This window comes from Hemitrygon akajei, chromosome 11, assembly GCF_048418815.1.
Source record: "Hemitrygon akajei chromosome 11, sHemAka1.3, whole genome shotgun sequence".
Taxonomy (NCBI): Eukaryota; Metazoa; Chordata; class Chondrichthyes; order Myliobatiformes; family Dasyatidae; genus Hemitrygon; species Hemitrygon akajei.
In genome coordinates, this window is record NC_133134.1 from 102,805,588 (window position 1) to 102,825,231 (window position 19,644).

At 39.3% G+C, this 19,644-nt stretch overlaps 1 protein-coding gene across 5 annotated transcripts in view; it reads right to left on the reverse strand.

Annotated features, from left to right (window-relative positions):
• Nucleotides 1-2,620: 2,620 nt before the first annotated feature.
• The window catches only part of bnipl (BCL2 interacting protein like), a 78,602-nt gene continuing 61,578 nt past the window's right edge, over nucleotides 2,621-19,644 (reverse strand). For all 5 annotated transcript variants that reach the window (XM_073061449.1, XM_073061446.1, XM_073061445.1 and 2 more), the window contains 5 exons: nucleotides 18,867-18,969; nucleotides 14,922-15,053; nucleotides 14,378-14,464; nucleotides 11,623-11,721; nucleotides 2,621-4,589 (listed from right to left, as the gene is read on the reverse strand). In XM_073061449.1, coding sequence (XP_072917550.1) covers nucleotides 4,553-4,589; nucleotides 11,623-11,721; nucleotides 14,378-14,464; nucleotides 14,922-15,053; nucleotides 18,867-18,969 — 458 coding nt within the window. In that variant the 3' untranslated portion in view covers nucleotides 2,621-4,552. The remainder of the gene's footprint in view (nucleotides 4,590-11,622; nucleotides 11,722-14,377; nucleotides 14,465-14,921; nucleotides 15,054-18,866; nucleotides 18,970-19,644) is intronic.

Genomic DNA, 19,644 nt, shown 5'->3' on the forward strand with positions numbered 1-19,644 from the left:
AGCACACAGCCCTGGGGGGCCCCTGTGCTCAGTGTGATGGTGTTGGAGATGCTGCTCCCAATCTGGACTGACTGAGGTCTCCCAGTCAGGAAGTCTAGGATCCAGTTGCAGAGGGAGGTGTTCAGGCCCAGTAGGCTCCGCTTTCCAATCAGTTTCTGAGGGATGATTGTGTTGAATGCTGAACTGAAGTCTATGAACAGCATCCGAACGTATGTGTCTTTTTTGTCCAGGTGGGTTAGGGCCAGGTGGAGGGTGGAGGCAATGGCGTCATCTGTTGATCTGTTGAGTAGAAGGGTCAGGAAGGTGAAGGAGAAGGATTTTATTTTGTGACATTGACCTGGCAAACACCTCCAGCAAGGTCATTAATCACCGATTCAACCTTCTACAAGGGAATTGAATATGTAAATTACATGTTAAAGCAGAGTGCGTGTTCATTGGTTTTCTCTTTCAAAGGCAAGCTTGAATGGCTTCCTCCAGTACTGTAACATTATTAAGTATACATATTTTTTAAATTTAGTAACTGTGGATAATGCCATCCCCAACAGTCAGTGTAAGAGTCAATCCCACAAACAGGCCAGATAGTTTAAGGATGTCAGATTTCCTTGCCTCAAGGACATACATCAAGCGTACTTTCTGGCTTTTTACATCAGTCTAGTAGATTCATGCTAACTACTGGCTGCCTTGATGGAACAGACTTGTTGATCTCAGGATTTTTCTGGTCCAGAATTTAACCACCATGCTACCAGTGCCTACCTATTTGGCATGAATTGATACTTGAGTAACTGAACTTGTCTGAGGTTTTCCCATCTTCTACAATTTATACATTATATCCTTCAATACCTCAGGTTTTTCCCTCAATACAACAATATAATCGCTCTTCAATTATACAAAATTTAAGGCACAGATAGGCCCTAAACAGGGCAGGTTCAGGTCATTATTACAACATGCTCACTGAGGTACTTTTAAATATATTCAGAGATTCTGCCTTCATCACAAGTAATGAAATCTTGAATCTCATTAGCCCAAGTAAATCTCTTCACCTACCTTGGAGACCATGGCATGGATTTACTGTGCCAAAGGGTCTGCATGAGTGCTGTATTTTATGACTAATGGATTCATTTTGTGCCATCGATCCACTTTTTATCTTCTGAGCCTGGAATTATTTTCTCTCAGTTCTAATGAATGGCCTTGGATCTCTTTCCGCAGCTGTTGTCTGGCATGCTATTTCCAGCATTTCTTGTTTAGTGTCTCAGCACTGCTTTCTTGTGGCAGTGCTCCTTGATAAAATTGAAGGTGATGCTCAACAGGTTACCTTGACAGGAAATTGGTGGTCAACAAAAGCAATGATACAATTCTTAGAAACAAGAGAAAATCTGCAGATTCTGGAAATCAAAGTACCACACAAAACGCTGGAGGAACTCAGCAGGCCAGGCAGCATCTATGGAAAAGAGTACAGTCAACTTTTTGGGCAGAGTCCCTTCGGCAGGACTGGAGAAAAAAAGCTGAGGAGTAGATTTAAATGGTGGTGGGGAGGGGAGAGAGAAATACAAGGTGATAGGAGAGGGATGAAAAAGATCTGGGAAGTTGATTGGTGAAGGAGGTACAGGGCAGGAAAAGGGTGAGTCTGATAGAAGAGGACAGAAGACCACGGAAGAAAGAAAAGGGGGAGGAGCACCAGAAGGAGCAATAGGTGGTCAAGAAGATAAGGTGAGAGAGGGAAAAGGGGATGGGGAATGACGAAGATTGGGGAGTGGGGTGGCATTACCAGAAGTTTGAGAAATAAATGTTCATGCCATCAATTTGGAGGCTACCCAGATGGAATATAAGGTGTTGTTCCTCCAACCTAAGTGCGGCTTCATCACGAAGGTGGAATTGGAATAGGAATGGGAAGTGAAATTAAAATGGTTGGCCACTGGGAGATCCCACTTTTCTGGCAGATACTCAGTGAAGCGATCTCCCAATCTATGTAGGGTCTCACTGATATACACTTACAATCACTGATACAATTCTCAGATACAGTTTCCATTAATCAGAACTGCCTTACCAAATAGGTAAGCATGCAAGCAAAGGCAGTATTTGCAAAACTGATAAATTATATAATTTGTAGATGATATAATTTCAATCTGGATTGTCATTCATATAATAGTATTTTAATTTTTATATATGTGATATAAATATGAACATCTGTAGTTCTGGTGCCAAACACAAACTTCCAGTGACTGATAGAAAATGGAGCAGTTAAAACACACAAGCCCAGTTCATGGCAATCCATGTGCAAAAGTAAGGCTGTCTTGCAAAAATGTGCCTTGAATTGTTTGGCAAGTTTAGTCAGCAATTTATTCCACTAGGTTAGTGCTTCTCACCACTATCAACGTTAAAAGTCCTCCTACTTAGACTTCTTCATTGCAGAATGATGTGTATGCCAGGCACAGTGTTCAACTTTTTCTCAGCTGCTCACCCAAACCAAACACAACTGAACACAAACTCAATCAGACCATGTCAGGAGACTGTGCATTGAGCACATGACTTTGAAGTAAAATACTGTTGTTTACAGTTGGAGGTTTGAAAAATTCAGAGCACAAACAAGCAAATGTTTCTCAAGAACACCAAGGCACATTGGTTTAGGTAGAGTTTGTTTGCATTTTATAATACATTGGCACCAACAAATTAAATAAGATTTGTGGGAACACAGTGATAACATTCACATTTAAGGATTAGCAATTTACAGTTTAACACTCCAAATTTAAGAATCCTTAATCCATCAATATACGAGAATCTCTATCACCAAGACAATACAATAACAGTTTCATACTGACATACAGTTCCTTCTGACTCAGTGCAGTGTTGACGTGAAAAAATGCTTCAATAACAAATGTTCATTTTAAAATCAGCTAGTAAGAGTGAAAGAATTATCCAAACAATAATGCTGGAATTGCATGCATGTAATCATAGCTAAGTACTTAGGAAAGGAAGGAGATAATTTTATATTCTTAACACTGCCCTGCTGTCTTCTTTTTCCCAGTCTATCTCCTTAACTTCCTGAATTTTGGCATTTTGAGGAAGTGGATTTCAAGGGGTGAGATTCAACAGCTGCAAAATTAGACCAGTATACCGGGCCAGCTTTAGATCATCCATAATAATACTGGATAGTGTATTAACAATCAATGGGGCTGATTTACAGTATATTTTTGTTTCTGATTGTCCAGGAATGGCAGAGGACAGTTTTCTACTTGCTCTCGTCAACCCTACTCTTACTTGCATTGGGTTTTGCCTCGCTGCCACTTTGTTTCCTGTTAAAAATCTTTTGTGCTTAAAAGAAAATAGATGTAGTAAGATTAAAAATCATTCTCCAACATATTTCCATATAATAACTATATATAAATGAGTCTCTCAGTCCTGAGCTTCTTTAGAAAAAAAATCAAAATATGGACTTAAAAAAAAAGTATAGGCCACCAGTTTGATTCTCAACTCTACCGGCACTACTGTCATGAACACATTGGTCTTGGCACAGTATACAAAGACACAAGTATTTCTGACTGACTAAAAAATATTGCTTTAGTGTGAGCTAACAGATAAATTGGACTCAACTTTCTGATCCAGGGGCTGGTGTACTGGTAGTGTTACCATTCAGCCAATAACTCACTCATCTTTTCCATTCTCAAAACTGGAATTTCTCATTACAAATATTATTAGTGTTTCAAACCCCAATGAAAAGGGAGACACTTGTATTTTGGTATTAGATGAAAATCAAAGATTACAGATATCAATTTAATTTAATATGTGATTCATCAAAAAAAGTGAAATCCACTCCCTGGCTTGTAAGTTTATTCTATTATGTCTTGAATATGTTACCAAAAAGCAAGTTTAATGCATCTTCTGGCTTTAATCTGTATTAGATGGGCGCTGTTAACCCCCTGCTCAATAAGCTTTTCATAAAACAGAAAAAAAAAGCATTCAACTACTTTGAGTTCATACAGGAAGGAACTGTCCCAAATATTTTACAAGGCACACTCTGTATTGACTCTGATGTTGTTTGTATTTCCTATATTCCTATCTTTAGGTGTTGTTCAGTGAAAGTAGAAGAGACTCCTGCTATTGTTACACCCATTAGCAACGTCTGCTTCTTGTGATCAATTCACCATTCTTTGTGACCAACTTTACACACTATTTCTCAGGTTCTTCACGAGAGTTCCATCCTGTCCTTGCTGTTGTTCCACAAATGAGCATTTTCTGGCAGGAATTACTTGTTGGTAGTGCAGAATATGAATCCAAGTCAAAATTATTTCTTCCCTAACCCAGAGATGCCACATCTGACGGTAATGCCTTTGTTTTAATCAGCTAGCACAATAGGCATTAGAAACTGAACCCACCACCTATGGCCACTTTACCGATGGTTATAGAATGAGGTAAGAGTGCGCTGGAAAGAAATTTTCTTTAAAGCAGTATAGATTCTCCAACACATTATTTGTTTACATGTGCTTATTATTTTAAAAATGTCCTTTCCACATTAGATATAAAGTAATCCAGTAGATTTCCACAAAAAACAGACTCTCTAGGTTTCTGAATTTCCATTTAACGCTTCATCCAGCCTGTTAAGAAAGAAATGCTATAAATAAGAAAAGTTTGAGGCCATTTGGCTTATTACAAGTTTATTATCAACTGTATCATTTCACTCTGCCAAGTTAAATTGATCAATATCCACTATGTCACAGCAATGTTCAATAAATTTGCTTCATCCTGTAAGGGTTACCGTACATCTTATCCCCCCTTTTGGTCAAATCATGCAACCCCAGAACCCATGCTTCTGAGGCAAATGCTTTTTCCTCAACTAAATACCTAGGATCCTCACCATACCTGTTACATTTCCCACACATCTGCTCTCATTACTTCTGTCTCCCTGTCAAAGCTATGATGTGGTTCTTCCTGTCTTCACCTTCACCACCCTTCATATTATTCATAGGATTATCTATTATTTCCAAAAATCTCTAGGGTGATATGATCACCAAACACATCTTCCCACAGCTCTATTTTCAGTTTATCAAAATGATAATTCAATCCACAGCACCCTCTATAGTTCTTCGCCATCCCTATGAACCATAGGAGAGGCAACACCTATCCTGTCTCCATTTCTGTTCACACTGTACACCTCAGACTTTCAGTACAAATCTGAGTCGTGTCACTTGCAGAAGTTCTCTGTGGTTGGGTGTATCAGAGGTGGGCAGGAGTCGGAGTACAGAGGACTGGTGGACAAGTTTGTGGAGTGGTGCGGGATCACCTACTCCTGAATGTGGCCAAAACCAGAGAGATGGTGATTGATTTCAGGAGGAAGAGGACTGTAATGAGTATTGTATACATTCTGGGAGAAGTTGCAGTGGTGGAGTACAAATACTTGGGTGTTCACCTCGACAGCAGACTTGACTGGAAACCAGCACCAAGGCGGTTTACAAGAAGAGGATGAGCAGACTATATTTTCTAAGAAAGCTGAGATCTTTCAGTGTGTGTAGCAGGCTGCTGAAAAACTTTTACCAGTCTGTTGTAGTGAGTGCCGTCTTCTTTGCGGCTTTATGATGGGGGAAGCATCATTGATGCTGTTGATGCAGAAAACACTAAATAAACTCATTAAGAAGACTGGATCAGTCCTTGGCTACAACCAGGACTCTTGAGTTGGTGGTGGAGAGGAGGTCACTAAACAAACTGATATCCATTATGGACAATCAGGCACATCCTCTCCATGACCTACTGAATAAGCAGCAGAGCACCCTTTCCAACAGGCTCATTCAACTCTGCTGTCACAAGGATCTGTCTTACCAAATGCAATAAGCATATACAACTCTGTGCGACAGGAGAACACACATCATAGTACAATTGTCTTTATTTTGTACATTATTGCTGCACAGTATTACATATTGGTAAGTTGTGTATATTATTCTGTACTTTATTAGTTAATATTACTAAATTTATTATTTATTATTGCTAAGTGTTTTTAAATGTTGCTGCTGTAACAGAATAATTTACCACTCGGGATCAATAAAGTACTTATTATTATTTTACCTCCTCCCTTCCAACCATTCCAATACTAAACATACTAACAGCACTTTTTAATGTTTGTTACGCTTACCTTCTTCAATCAGAAATTGGGATGTTATGAAGCAACTGTACAAATTGGTGGAAAGAAAGTATTGGAGTGCTATAAACAGTTCTAGATACCAAGCTCTAAGGAAGAATTCCATTAAGTTGGAAAGGGCGCAGAAAATATTCACGAGCATGTTAACTGAATTGGAAAAGCTTAAGTTTAAGGAGAAGCTTGATAGATTGGATTATTTTATCCTGGGGCATGGTTTTGTGCATGTCTGATAAATTTTTTGGAGTTTTTCAAAGAGGCAACTAAGGAGATAGATGAAGGTAGGACAATGGATATAATTGGATAAAACTGATTTTAGTAAGGCCTTCAACAAGGTTCCCACGTGGCAAACACAAAGTGCACTGCAGATGCTGTGGTCAAATCAAGACGTACAAAAAAGCTGGATGAACTCAGCAGGTCGGGCAGCATCCGTTGAAAGAAGCAGTCAACGTTTTGGGTCCTGACGAAGAGTTTCGACCCGAAACGTTGACTGCTTCTTTCAACGGATGCTGCCCGACCTACTGAGTTCCCACATGGCAGGCTGATCTGGAAGATTAGGTTGCAGGGGACTGATGGAAAGCCAGAGAGGTGGATTCAGAATTGGCTTGATGATAGGAAGCAGAACGTGATGATTGAAGGACAGAAGGCTTGTGACTAGTGGGATACCACAGGGGTCACTGTTGGGACCTCTATTATTCATTATTTATGTAAATGATTTGGATGTAAATGTACATGACATAATTAGTGAGTTTGCTGATGGTGCAAAAGTAGGAGGTCTTGTTGATTGTGAAAGAGGTTACAATAAACTACGAAGAGATCTTAATCAGTTAAGGAGATCGGCTGAGGAATGGCAAATAGATTTCAACTTGGATAAGTGTGAGGGTTTGCATTTTAGACATTCAACTCGAGGAAGGTCCTATGCAGTGAATGGCAGGGTACTAAGGAGTGTCGTGGACTAGTTCACTGTTTGTCAAAAGTGGCTGCTCAAGTGGACAGGATAGTGAAGAAGGTGTTTAGCATGACAACTTTCATCAGTCAGGACATCAAGTTTAGGAATAGGGACATTATGTTATAGTTACACAAGTTGTTAGTGAGATTGTATTAGATACAGTTTTAGTCACCCTATTACAGGAAAGACGTTATGAAGCTGGGGAGGGTGCAGAAGAGGTTTATGAGGATGCTGCCTGGACTAGAGGACCCAAGTTAAAGGGAAAGGTTGACCATTTTGGATCTTTATTTCTTGCAGCATCAGAGAATGAGATTATAAAATCGAGGGTATGAATATGGAGGATCATCATAGTGTTTTCCCCAGGACGGAGGAGTCCAAAATGAGAGAAGACAGTTACAATAGGAAAGAGATTTAAGAGACCCGAGGAGTTAAATTCTTTATACAGAGAGTAGTAAGTACCTGGAATGTTCTGTCAGAGGAAGTGTTCCAATGTGGGTACAACTGGAACATTTTGGTAGTATTTGGATAGGTATATGGAGGGTTAAGGGCTGAACACATGCTCTATGTCCTGGGGACTCTAGAGAGCATAGATTTAAGATAAGAATGGAGATTTAAAAGGGTCACGAGACAACTTTTCCCACGATGGTGGTTTATGGAATAAGCAGCAAAATAAATTGGTAGACATGGCATAATTACAATGTATAAAATACATTTGGATAGATACACAGACAGAACAGCCTGAGGGAAATGGACCAAAATAGAGGACTAGCTCAGTTAGACATTTTTGTTAGTTTGATTGAGTTGGGTAAAAAGCCTATTTCAATGCTGAACAACTCTGAGTCTAATATTTTAAACTTAGTACAACACTGTCCACTGCTCAGAATGCAGTTTCCTCCAAACCGGGGAACAAAAGACAAATTGACTGATTACCTTTCAGAAACAATGACTTTCAATCCTATGCTGTTCAGTGTGGATAAGGTTTTTTTTTAAAAAGGGAAGTGAATAATGGATTCCAAAAACTGAACATTGTAACAACCTTGCAAACAGAGAAGGACTGAAATTGAAAATAAAATTAAGAGACTGCATAAAAATATTGGCAGATAAAATTGAGAAAAACCTTAAAATTTCTCAAAAATATATCAAAGAAAGGAGGGTAGCAAAGAAAATGATGGGTTTTCCAAAACTAAACTTGTAGGAAAATGGGATGTACAGAGGGTAAAATAAACTTACGCTACATGCTCATATTCTGAAGTATGTCTAGAAATGTATGGATAGTGTAGTGGTGGAATTTAAAGGGAAATTAGGAAAAGAGAACATGGGAACAAGCTGCTAAATGAAATTAAATTGCATCCAAAGAATTTTATAAACAGCAAGATTAAAGGAAAATGAGGCCTATGAGGGATACAAAAGGGTAATATATAGAGACAGGATGCAAGAAAGGTTCTTTGTAAATACCATTTATTGAGATACAGCATAAAATAGGCCCTTCCAGGCATGCCACCCAGCATTCCTCAACTTTAATTGACCCTAATCATGGGACAATCTACAACGACCACATAACCTACCAACCGGTAAGTCTTTGGACTGTGGGAGGAAACTGGAACACCTGGAGACCCCACAGTCACAAGAAGAATGTACAAGCTCCTTACAGGCAGTGGCAGGAATTGAACCCAGGTCATCTGCTGTAAAGCATTGTTCTAACCACTACACTACCATGCTGAAACTCTGACCTCAAATTGCTATACCACTTCAATTCAAAGTAGATTCAAGGAACAGCACAGGATCTGATAACTAAGTGCATTACAGATTTCTAGCCTTACCACCAGATTCAAGAAATTCATATAATGATTCTGCTGTTATCATTTGTGCCCCCAGGCCATCTTAGTTTCTTCACTTGTCCTATCACCACCCACTCTGCCTTGAACCAACATCTCATTTAATTTCTTCTGCCTTTCATCTCATTTCAATTTGTTTTTTCTTCCCCAGTTCCTCTCTCCATATTAAAACAAGTTATATCTCTACATTTCTCCATTTCTGATTACAGGTCATTAACCTGAAATGTTATCGTTCTGTCAAAAATTTTCACTAATCTCCTGTAACCACCTCATTTTCCTTATATACTTGTTATATTTCTCTAAAGTCTTCAATTACAGTGCCACATTTTTTTTTCAAATTCCTTTTAACTGAATATTATTCCTTTAATCTTCGGTTGAAAATTGCTTTTATCTCCATGATCTGAATACAGTTGCATTGTTTTAAAAGTTACTTATACTTATCATTCGGTGTATTAAAACATCCCAAAGAGAATCACAGAAACGTAAAGAAATCAATATTAGTATGTTACCAAAAACTCAGTCAAAGCGACAAATATTAAGGAGCATCTCAAAGGAGTAACAAGAGGAAGAAAGAGTCAGAAGGGTTTGGGAGATAATTTCAGAACTTCAGGATTTGGCAATTTAAGGCATAATCAAAAATGGAATAATAAAAATCAAGAATGCTAGAGGCTGGTATTGAAGCAGAGATTTCAGACTTCTTTAAGACAAGATAGAGTGGGACAAGGCACAGGGACAAATATGACAGCCTTAAAGCTAAGGTCACATCAGGAGCCACATTATAAGTAAGCAGGCATATAGGAAGTGGTATGTGCTGCATTTCACAACTAGGATCTTGTTTTGAGCATGAAGATAGGATGAATGATGGTAGATAAACCATAAGAGCAATGGTTTAAAGCTTAAAAAAACAAAAACAAAAACAAAGGTTAAATCCTGCTCATGTGTGATCCCAGTACCCAAGAAGGGCCAATCAAAAGTCTTGAATGACTATTGTCCAGGGGCCCTGAACTCACACATCAAGATGACCCTAGAGAGGCTGGTCCTGGCTCACCTCTGACCCTGGTCAGATCTGCCCTCGATCCACTGCAGTTTACCTACCAAGAGCACAGTGGAGTCAATGATGCTGTCATCTACCTGCTGAACAGGGTCTACTCAAATTTGAATGAGCAGGGCATCACTGTGAGAATCATGTTTTTTGATTCCTCTAGTGCCTTCAATACCATACAGCCTTCACTGCTTGGGGGGTGGGGAGGGCTCCATTCATTGCATCCTGGACTGGCAGACCACAGTTTGTGGGGCTAAAGAGCTATGTGACAGGCATAGCTCTAAGCAGTACTGGGGCCCCACAAGGGACTGTTTGGCTCCCTTCCTGTTTACCACAGACTTTAGATACAACACTGAGTCGTGTCATCTGCAGAAATTCTGATGCCTCAGCAATAGTTGGGTGTATAAAGGGAGGATAGGAGGATGAATACAGGTCCCTGGTAGAGGACTTTGTCAAATCATCTACAGTTCAACTCAGTAAGACAAAGGTGATGGTGATGGACATTAGGAAGACTAAGCCTGTACTGCTCCCCATTACTAATGATGGCGAGGACATAGATGTGGAGAGGAGCTACAAGTACCTGGGGGTGCACTTGGATGACAGATTTGAGTGGAGCATCAACACAGAGGCTGTGTACAAGAAGGGCCAGAGTTGCCTCTACTTCCTGAGACTGAGGTCCTTTGGAGTATGCGGGTCTCTCCTTCACATGTTCTACCAGTCTGTTGTCGCCAGTACAATCTTCTATACAGTGGTGTGTTGGGGCAACACATCAAAGTGGGTGATGCCAAAAGGCTCAATAATCTGATTAGACAAACTGGCTTAGTTATAGGAGTCAAACCAGACACACTAATCTGTGGTAGAACAAAGGACTCTAGAGAAAATCCTGTAAATTCTGGACCCTGGCTGAACAGAGGAGCACTGTAGTAATAGACAACTGTGCTGCTCCAAAGAGCACAATGAGGTCATTCTTACTCGGCCATTAGGCTCTATAATGAGTCAACATCTAGCCGGGGAAGTGATGACCCCTTCCTCTTAGACTGTTTGAGGTAGCTTATTTTTATTCTTTCTTCTCTTCTAATATTTGCATATCTGTACACTTGTAATACCACTGTGACATGTAATTTCCTTTGGGATCAATAAAGCATCTATCTTATATCTATTCCTACTTGTTATTATAATGTGCTTGTTATTCTGATTCATCCTCATTTATTCTTCCTTGACATCCCTTTAGTTTTGTTGGTAGATTTCAAAACTTAGAGGCATTTATACTTTGTGTCAGTTTTGTTGCTCTGATCCAAGTTAGCTACTCTGGATTATTGACAAGTTAAACATTCTTGAAAATTACACAGCAATTTTGAGGAGCAAGATGCAGATTCAGAATCAGATTTAATCACTGGCATATGTTGTGAAATATGTTGTTCATATTTCCAGTGGCTTTCCATTCTACATGTGATCCTTTCACTGCACCTAGTCCACATTTAATTTTCTCCCACAACCTGGCGTGTAAACAACAGATTGAATGTTTGGAAATTTTTGCATTTGTATTGTGTAGCAAAGAGAAGTTGAGCAACAGCAACGTTTATACTATTGTTCCTTGCTTAATATAATTCCCAGTGCTTTCACCATAAAACATGAGCTTGAACATAAATCAAATTGAAATATCAGTTGTACTTACTCTCTAATGCATTCTGGGATATGTACATGTTCCATTGGAATTAGTTTTGAAAGTTCCTGTAGGCTATTGACAAACCGAACTTTTCTACTAAACTTTGTACTGTTGAAGAAAGAGAAATAATAGTGTGTTAGGACAGAATAGGAGCAGAAGTAGGCCATCAGGCTCCTCATATGCTCTACTATTCAGTAAGACTGTGGCTGATCTCATCGTTAGTCTTAACTTCACATTCCTGCCTGATGTCCATTATCCTTGACTGCCATTTACCAAAGAAAATCTGTCTTGAACATACTTAACAAGCTTCCTCAGCTCACTAGGAATAAGCATTCCGAAGACACAAACTCAACATTAACCAGGTAAGCAACAGAAACTCAGATGTACAAAATCAACATCTCTCAGTACAATGAAATCATCACTTGATTTCTGTTAAATGAAAGAAAAACAATTTGTATTTGAATACAGAACACAGCATCTGACAGACCTTCTGCCTACATGTTGTGCTAATTTAGATTAGATGACTCCTTCCTGTGTACTATCCATTACATTTTCTGTTCCTTTCATATTGTGTGTCTAAAAGCTCAAACTCCACCAAACTGCCTAAATCTATTACTACCTTTGGTTATCTATTCTAGACTCCCATGTCACTTTTAAATATCTCACTCTAACCTTAAAAGTATGTCCTCTGGTGTTTGACAATTCTACACTCGTGATAGGAGCCTGACTGTCTACCCCATCTAGGTTTCTCACAACTTTAAAAACTTCTATCAAGTTTCCCTCAACTGCCAACATTATAGGGAAAACAACTCAAGTTTATCCAATCTTTTCTTATAGATCATACCCACCAATCCAAGCAGCATACTGGTGAAGTCCTTCTATACTTTCTCCACATCCTTCCTATAATGAGATAACCAGATCTGCATACAATACTCCAAATGTGCTCTGACCAAAGTTTCATGACTTTCTTACTCTTATACTCAACACCCCTACCAATGAAAGCAAACATTCTATATGTCATCTTTGCCACCTTATTCACTTGTGAAGCCACTTTGAGTGAGCTATGGACCTGAATCCCAAGACCCCTCTGTACCTCAGTGCTATTAAAGAGCTTATAAACTTTCTTCTTTTACCTGACATCACAAAATGCAAGACCACACACTTGCCCAGATTCAACTCCATCTGCCACTTCTTTGTCCATGTCTGTAGTTGATCTATATCCCATTGTATTCTTTGATAGTTTGTTCATAGCAACAGTGACATTTCTTTAAAACTTAAGCAAATACCCACAGATTTCCATCTGCCTTCTGATTAAAAACAAATTAATGTATTTATTTTCTATTATCCTTCCTCCCAGGACTAATTTTTTGGTAAGGACATTGCTAAAATTCAGGAGAGAAGGCAATTTGCACACACCAAGCTCCCACAAAAAAGATGTGGTCATCATTTGGGATGTTAAGTGAAAAATTATGGCCAGGACATTGCAGAGAACTCTTTGGGGCTCCCCATGCACTATTTGAAATTTGTTCAAGTGGGTAGAGAAGCCCTTGCTCCATCTGAGAGAAGGTACTTTTACCAGAACACTATTGCAGTGGTAAATAAATATATTTTCTGTTTATCTCTTGAGCCTATATAATAAAAAATATCAAGGGAGAATGGCATTTATTCATTGAACCACAACTAACATCACAGCACAGAACAGCAGAATAATTGAGAAAGGAAGTACAGTGGATTCCATTTATTTGGGCCATTGGTTAATCAGAACAGCTGCTTATTTGAGGCAACTCTTAAATAACAAAAACTAATCAAGAATATAGCTAGCATTCCCTTTGTTTATTTGGAATGCTATGCTGCTTAATTGGGACAGAAGACTGTTGCCAAACAGTTTCTCACTAGCATTAGTGACATGCACTTTTGTGGCTGTTAGACACTACACCGTGCTTAGAATGAACAACGTTAAATAACATCATTTGCGCATGCTTGTGTTCAAAAAGGCAGTGATTTTTGTTACTACTGTGGTGAAAAATAAGGAGCAAGACAATTTAGAACTATTTTTCTCACTACGATTTCAAGCATTCAGGCTTGAGGACACCAGAAATGGCTGGGAGTGAAAATGAAAGTATTTTGTTACTTCAACAAATTAGGGATTATGAAGAATTAGAAGGTATAAACAATTATCTTGAATATTACAATAAAAATGAAGATTTGGAGGATGCAATCGTCAAAAGCATTGTATGAAGGAGATCCATTACCTACACTATATTTCTACGCTGATTTTGTTAATTTACAGTCAATTGAAAGAGCACAGCAGCATACACTATGCATTCCTCCATCGATAACTATCAGGAACTAATACAGTTTTATAGTACTGTAACAATATTGGAAGTGTTCTAATCTGTTCTATATTTCAGTTAAATGCATAATTTGTTAGTTTGTCTTTTCTAAACCTTTTTAACTATTTCCATGAAACTTTGACTAATTGGGGCAGCTGCTTAATTGGGCAAAAATATACTGGTCCCAATGTGGCCCAATTAACTGAAATCCACTGTATTGATGAATTTTGTTTATTCTCAAGGGAAAATTAAGGAACAAACTTAAGCTTTCAATAAACAATGTGGGAAGAATGAGAACACTGGCTCAAGAAAATTGCACTGAATGAATGAAAGGGACTAAGGGGACAGATTTACTATTTCTTCTTCAGGATTGTTTTGCTATTGCAAATACAAATTACACAAAATCTCACATAATAAAAGTACAGCCTCACCTTATAAAAGGCCGAGTAATAGCTAATATCACCTTAATGAACCAAGATGGATGGACCACAATGAGTGATTTCAGGTTCTTGCGTAGCCTTTTGGAAAAAAATATAATTATGGAATAAGTCAATAAAAATAGCTAACACCCACTCACAAAATCTCCATCTAAATGGATCATTTAAGTCAATTCTCAAAGGTTTCCTGATTTACATATCCAAGATGAAATCTTATATTAGTAAAACCTAACCCCAATTCCCCAAACTAATCAATAAAATCAGAATGGCATAATTCTAAGATCATATCATATATACAGAGTTAATGAATAATGTCTTTAGCCTATTTCTCCAAAGCTCTTGACCAGGTTCATTACTGAGATTTCAGTTTATTATTCAGAGACAGGATACAGACAATCACTGGCAAGGCTAACATTTACCCATCTTCTGCACCTTAGAATATGATGATGATGATGATGATGCTGCTGCTGCTGCTTGAACAGCCTTTTAAACTACTTGTATTGGTTTCCTGAAGTTGATTTTGCTCAGTAAAACTTACCTCCTGTCAATAGTCTGGTAACACTGCTTCAGCCAGCCGATTGATGGCACCCTGTTACGTGTTGTGGCACCATTTAGATACACAATAATATAATCCTCAGCCACCAACAATTCCAGAGTTCCAATAACATACCTGCAGAGATAACAGCACTCATGTCACCTCCTCAGTGAATCTTTTAATGAGCAAATAATGGATGGCAAGTGCTAGAAATTGTTTCCACATCCTTAGCATTTAAAATGTCGTGTGATTGGAGATTGGTGGGTAAAATCAAAGCTCATGGCATTGGGGGGAAGACATTGACATGGATAGAAAACTGGTTGGCAGATAGAAAGCAAAGGGTAGCGGTGAATGGGTGTTTCTCGGAATGGCAGCTGGTGACTAGTGGGGTGCCACAGGGCTCGGTATTGGGACCACAGCTGTTTACCATTTACGTCAACGATTTAGATGAAGGCATTGAGAATAACATCAGCAAGTTTGCTGATGATACTAAGCTGGGTGGCAGTGTGACATGTGATGAGGATGTTAGGAGAATTCAGGGTGACTTGGATAGGCTGGGTGAGTGGGCAGATACTTGGCAGATGACGTTTAATGTGAATAAGTGTGAGGTTATCCACTTTGGGAGTAAGAACAGGAAGGCAGACTATTATCTGAACGGTGTAGAGTTAGGTAAGGAAAAAATACGAAGAGATCTAGGAGTCCTTGTTCATCAGTCACTGAAGGTGAATGAGCAAATGCAGCAGGCAGTGAAGAAGGCTAATGGAATGTTGGCCTTTATTACAAAGGGAATTGAGTACAAGAGCAAGGAAATCCTCTTGCATTTGTACAGGGCCCTGGTGAGACCACACCTGGAGTATTGTGTACAGTTTTGGTCTCCAGGGTTAAGGAAGGACATCCTGGCTGTAGAGGAAGTGCAGCGTAGATTCACAAGTTTAATTCCTGGGATGTCCGGACTGTCTTACGCAGAGAGGTTAGAGAGACTGGGCTTGTACATGCTGGAATTAAGGAGACTGAGAGGGGATCTGATTGCAACATATAAGATTATTAAGGGATTGGACAAGATAGAGGCAGGAAATATGTTCCAGATGCTGGGAGAGTCCAGTACCAGAGGGCATGGTTTGAGAATAAGGGGTAGGTCATTTAGGACAGAGTTAAGGAAAAACTTCTTCTCCCTGAGAGTTGTGGGGGTCTGGAATGCACTGCCTCGGAAGGTAGTGGAGGCCAATTCTCTGGATGCTTTCAAGAAGGAGCTAGATAGGTATTTTATGGATAGGGGAATCAAGGGATATGGGGACAAGGCAGGAACCGGGTATTGTTAGGAATTGATCAGCCATGATCTCAAAATGGTGGTGCAGGCTCGAAGGGCCGAATGGTCTACTTCTGCACCTATTGTCTATTGTTGTGTTTATAGATCAATCAAAATCCAAGGAAAATAAGGTCCCTCGACTTGCCACTATAGTTTCTTCTGAGACACATGAAGGGATTTGAAAATGGAAGGGAGATTCAAGGGAATTGTTTGTGATGAAAAGACTTGAATGTAGAGAGCAGCTTTTCTCACAATACAGTCCAGAACAAGACAGGAAACATCTCACTGAAAGAGCAAACATGAAGAAATCTGCAGATGCTGGAAATTTAAACAACACATACAAAATGCTGGTGGAACACAGCAGGCCAGGCAGCATCTATAAGGAAAATCACTGTCGATGTTTCGGGCCGAGACCCTTCGTCAGGACTGAAAGGCCTGAATAATATGGGGAATTTAAGGAAGTGCAGCAAAACCTTGTGGAACTCCTGTTGGTAATAGAAAACATTTACAAGCCCTGCCATAGAAGATCCAACTTAAGAGTAATGGCATTCTCCTCCTTCTCCTTCCAATGACCTATTGGGAAGCCCAAGCTGGTAAACCACTTACACACTGTAATGTTTGCTCTACCAGCCCTCAAGGAACAATATGGAGTGTGTAAACTGCCCATGAGTATAGACAGGGAACACAGAGCTTTAAAAAGAAAACACAGGATGATGAGTTTCTGAAGTAGAATAATGCCTTCTAGGGAGAACTATTTATCTTATTTTTCTTGTATCCTCCTCCTTCCCTTGCACTATCATGCATCAAGGGTGACAAACTTCCACTCTGGGTTTGTGGGCTCCAAGGTGGCTAACCACAGATGAGGAATGTGTGAGGTGGCACACTCCTTCCACAACTGTAGAACTTTTGTGTCCATTCAGTGCATTGACTTGACATTCCAAATGCTCCACTTTGAACACATCCTTGAAACTTCTCTTCTATAGATCTGTAATCTCTTCCATCACTAAGTTTTGAACAGAATATTCTGGAAGTCTAATGCCAGGCATACAAATGATATGGCCTACCCAATGTAGCCAGCTGAGTTAACCAAGGACTGGGTGCTGAGTATTTTTCCAATGCTTTGATGTACCTGCTATAGGTAGGAGCAGAATAGGAATCACTGTTGCCTGGTAGACCATGAACGTTGTGCTGGGATGATTCCTGACAAAACCTTTGAAATACAGTGTAGGATTTTTTTCAAGGTTGGAGCAGAAGCCTTAATCTAACCTATACTTTCAGAGTTGGTACCTTTGTACTAAAGACCATAGTGCATTGGTTCCATGTTAGACATTCACTAATTCTGCAAAGGAGTCACTGATTCGGCGTGATCCAGATCTTTATGTAGCCACAGTAGTGTAAGATCCCATAGCAGTTAGTGTGATGTTATTTCCACTCAGGGAGTTCTGGAGTTCCAGAGTTCAGAGTTCAATTCCGGCTCTCTTCTATAAGGAGTCACTGTACGTGGGTGTTCCCTGGGTGCTCTGGTTTCCTCTCATAGTTTAATGATGTACCTGGTAGGATAACTGGTTATTGTAAATTAACCCTAACCACTGGACAATCAGGGTTATGGGGTTGCTGGGGTAGAGTGGCTCAGAGGGCAGGAAGGGCCAACAGTGCTCCACGCTGTACTGTATCATTAAATAAATGTGATTGTTGCATAAGGTAAGCATTTCTTACCTGTAAAACATGAGGGTAAAATAATTGCTTAAAATAAGTACTGCTGTCAGAACATAGAAACTTGTGTTTTAATGGATTGAAGTATTTTTGATATTGAGTAGACTGTGAGAAACAAGTAAAGGAAACCAAGTTTTATATGCTAAACGAAATACAGTATTTTACTTTAAAGCCCCTCCTGATGAAATACCTTCAGCCTAAAATTTTAGCTATTTCTCTCAGAGCTACCTGATTTGCAGAATATTTTGTATTTTTATTTATATTTTGATTGCCAGTACCTGCTGTTCTCATTTTCAGGACAAATAACAGAAAGCAGTGGTGAAAACCTGTGAGAAGCTGGTCAGGCTGATGGTCATTCAGAAATTTCAACACTAGGAGTTGATAGCATTTTGGTTGGATCAATGTGCTTGTGAAGATCAGTTAAGGTCTCATTGAAAGGGCAAATAGGCTCTTGGCCCTGAATGGTCTTCGATTACCATATTCCAATTTCTATCATTACATATTATCAGGGTGGAGTGCTGTTAGTGGAGGGTGAGGAGCAGAAGTGGAAGTTGACAAGAAAAATATGGTTGAATTATAATTATATAGTGTTATTAGCATGATTTCACAGATAAATGTTGTAAATCCAAATGTCTAGAGGAAATTTGAATTCTTCCACAAATGGTAATTGATGCTGACCTTTTAAATTTGAAATTACAGAGTTTTGTTAATCAAAGGTTTAATGGATACAGGAAAGAAGTGGACATATGAATCTAACTCAAAGGTCAGCCAAGGTCTGACTTAATGTAGGAGTTGAAAGCCCCTCCTACTCCCATGTCCATATTACCAACTATGCAATTTCCACTGCATAAAGCCTTGAGATTTTGCATCACTCCACAAGCAAGGAATCATCATTGAAGAAATTAGATTTTAAAAACTCTGGTCCTTACCTAAATAGATTTTCCATTACATTCTCATAGTCAGGATGACTACTTTCAGGCAAATAGCAGGAAGAAAACACAATAATTGCTGTTAGGTTCTCACCAAAGCAACCTGGAAGAAAGAAAAAAAAACTCTGCATAAATTCCTCATTTTTCCTTCTCTCCACTTTTGATGAAACTATAGGTCTCTGGCTGGGCATTAGCTGGAGTAGATAGTAGGTGGTTCTGGAGAATGCATAGGTGGCTCTGAAGACCATCTCTCTGGAGTATATAATACAGTTGCAAGAAAAAGTTTGTGAACCTTTTGCAATTACAGTACAGTACCTGGTTTTAGACCATAAGACAGAGGAGCAGAATTAGGTCATCTGGCCCATCGAGTCTGTTCCACCATTCAATCATGTCTGATCCTTTTTTTTCAAATCTCTTCCTTGTCCCCTTAACCTTTGATGCCATGCCCAATCAAGAACCTATTAATCTCTGCCTTAAATACACCCAATGACCTGTCCTCCACAGCTGCACGTGGCAACAAACTCCACAAATTCACTACCATTAGGCTTATGAAATTTCTCTGCATCTGTTTTGAAAGGGCACCCCTCTATCCTGAGACTGTGCCCTCTTGTCCTAGACTCTCCCATCATGGGAAACATCCTTTCCACATCTGCTCTGTCTAAGCCTTTCAACATTCAAAAGGTTTCAATGAGATCCCCACCTCATCCTTCTGAATTCCAGCGAGTACAGACCCAGAGCCATCAAATATTCCTCGTATGATAACTCTTTAATTCCTGGA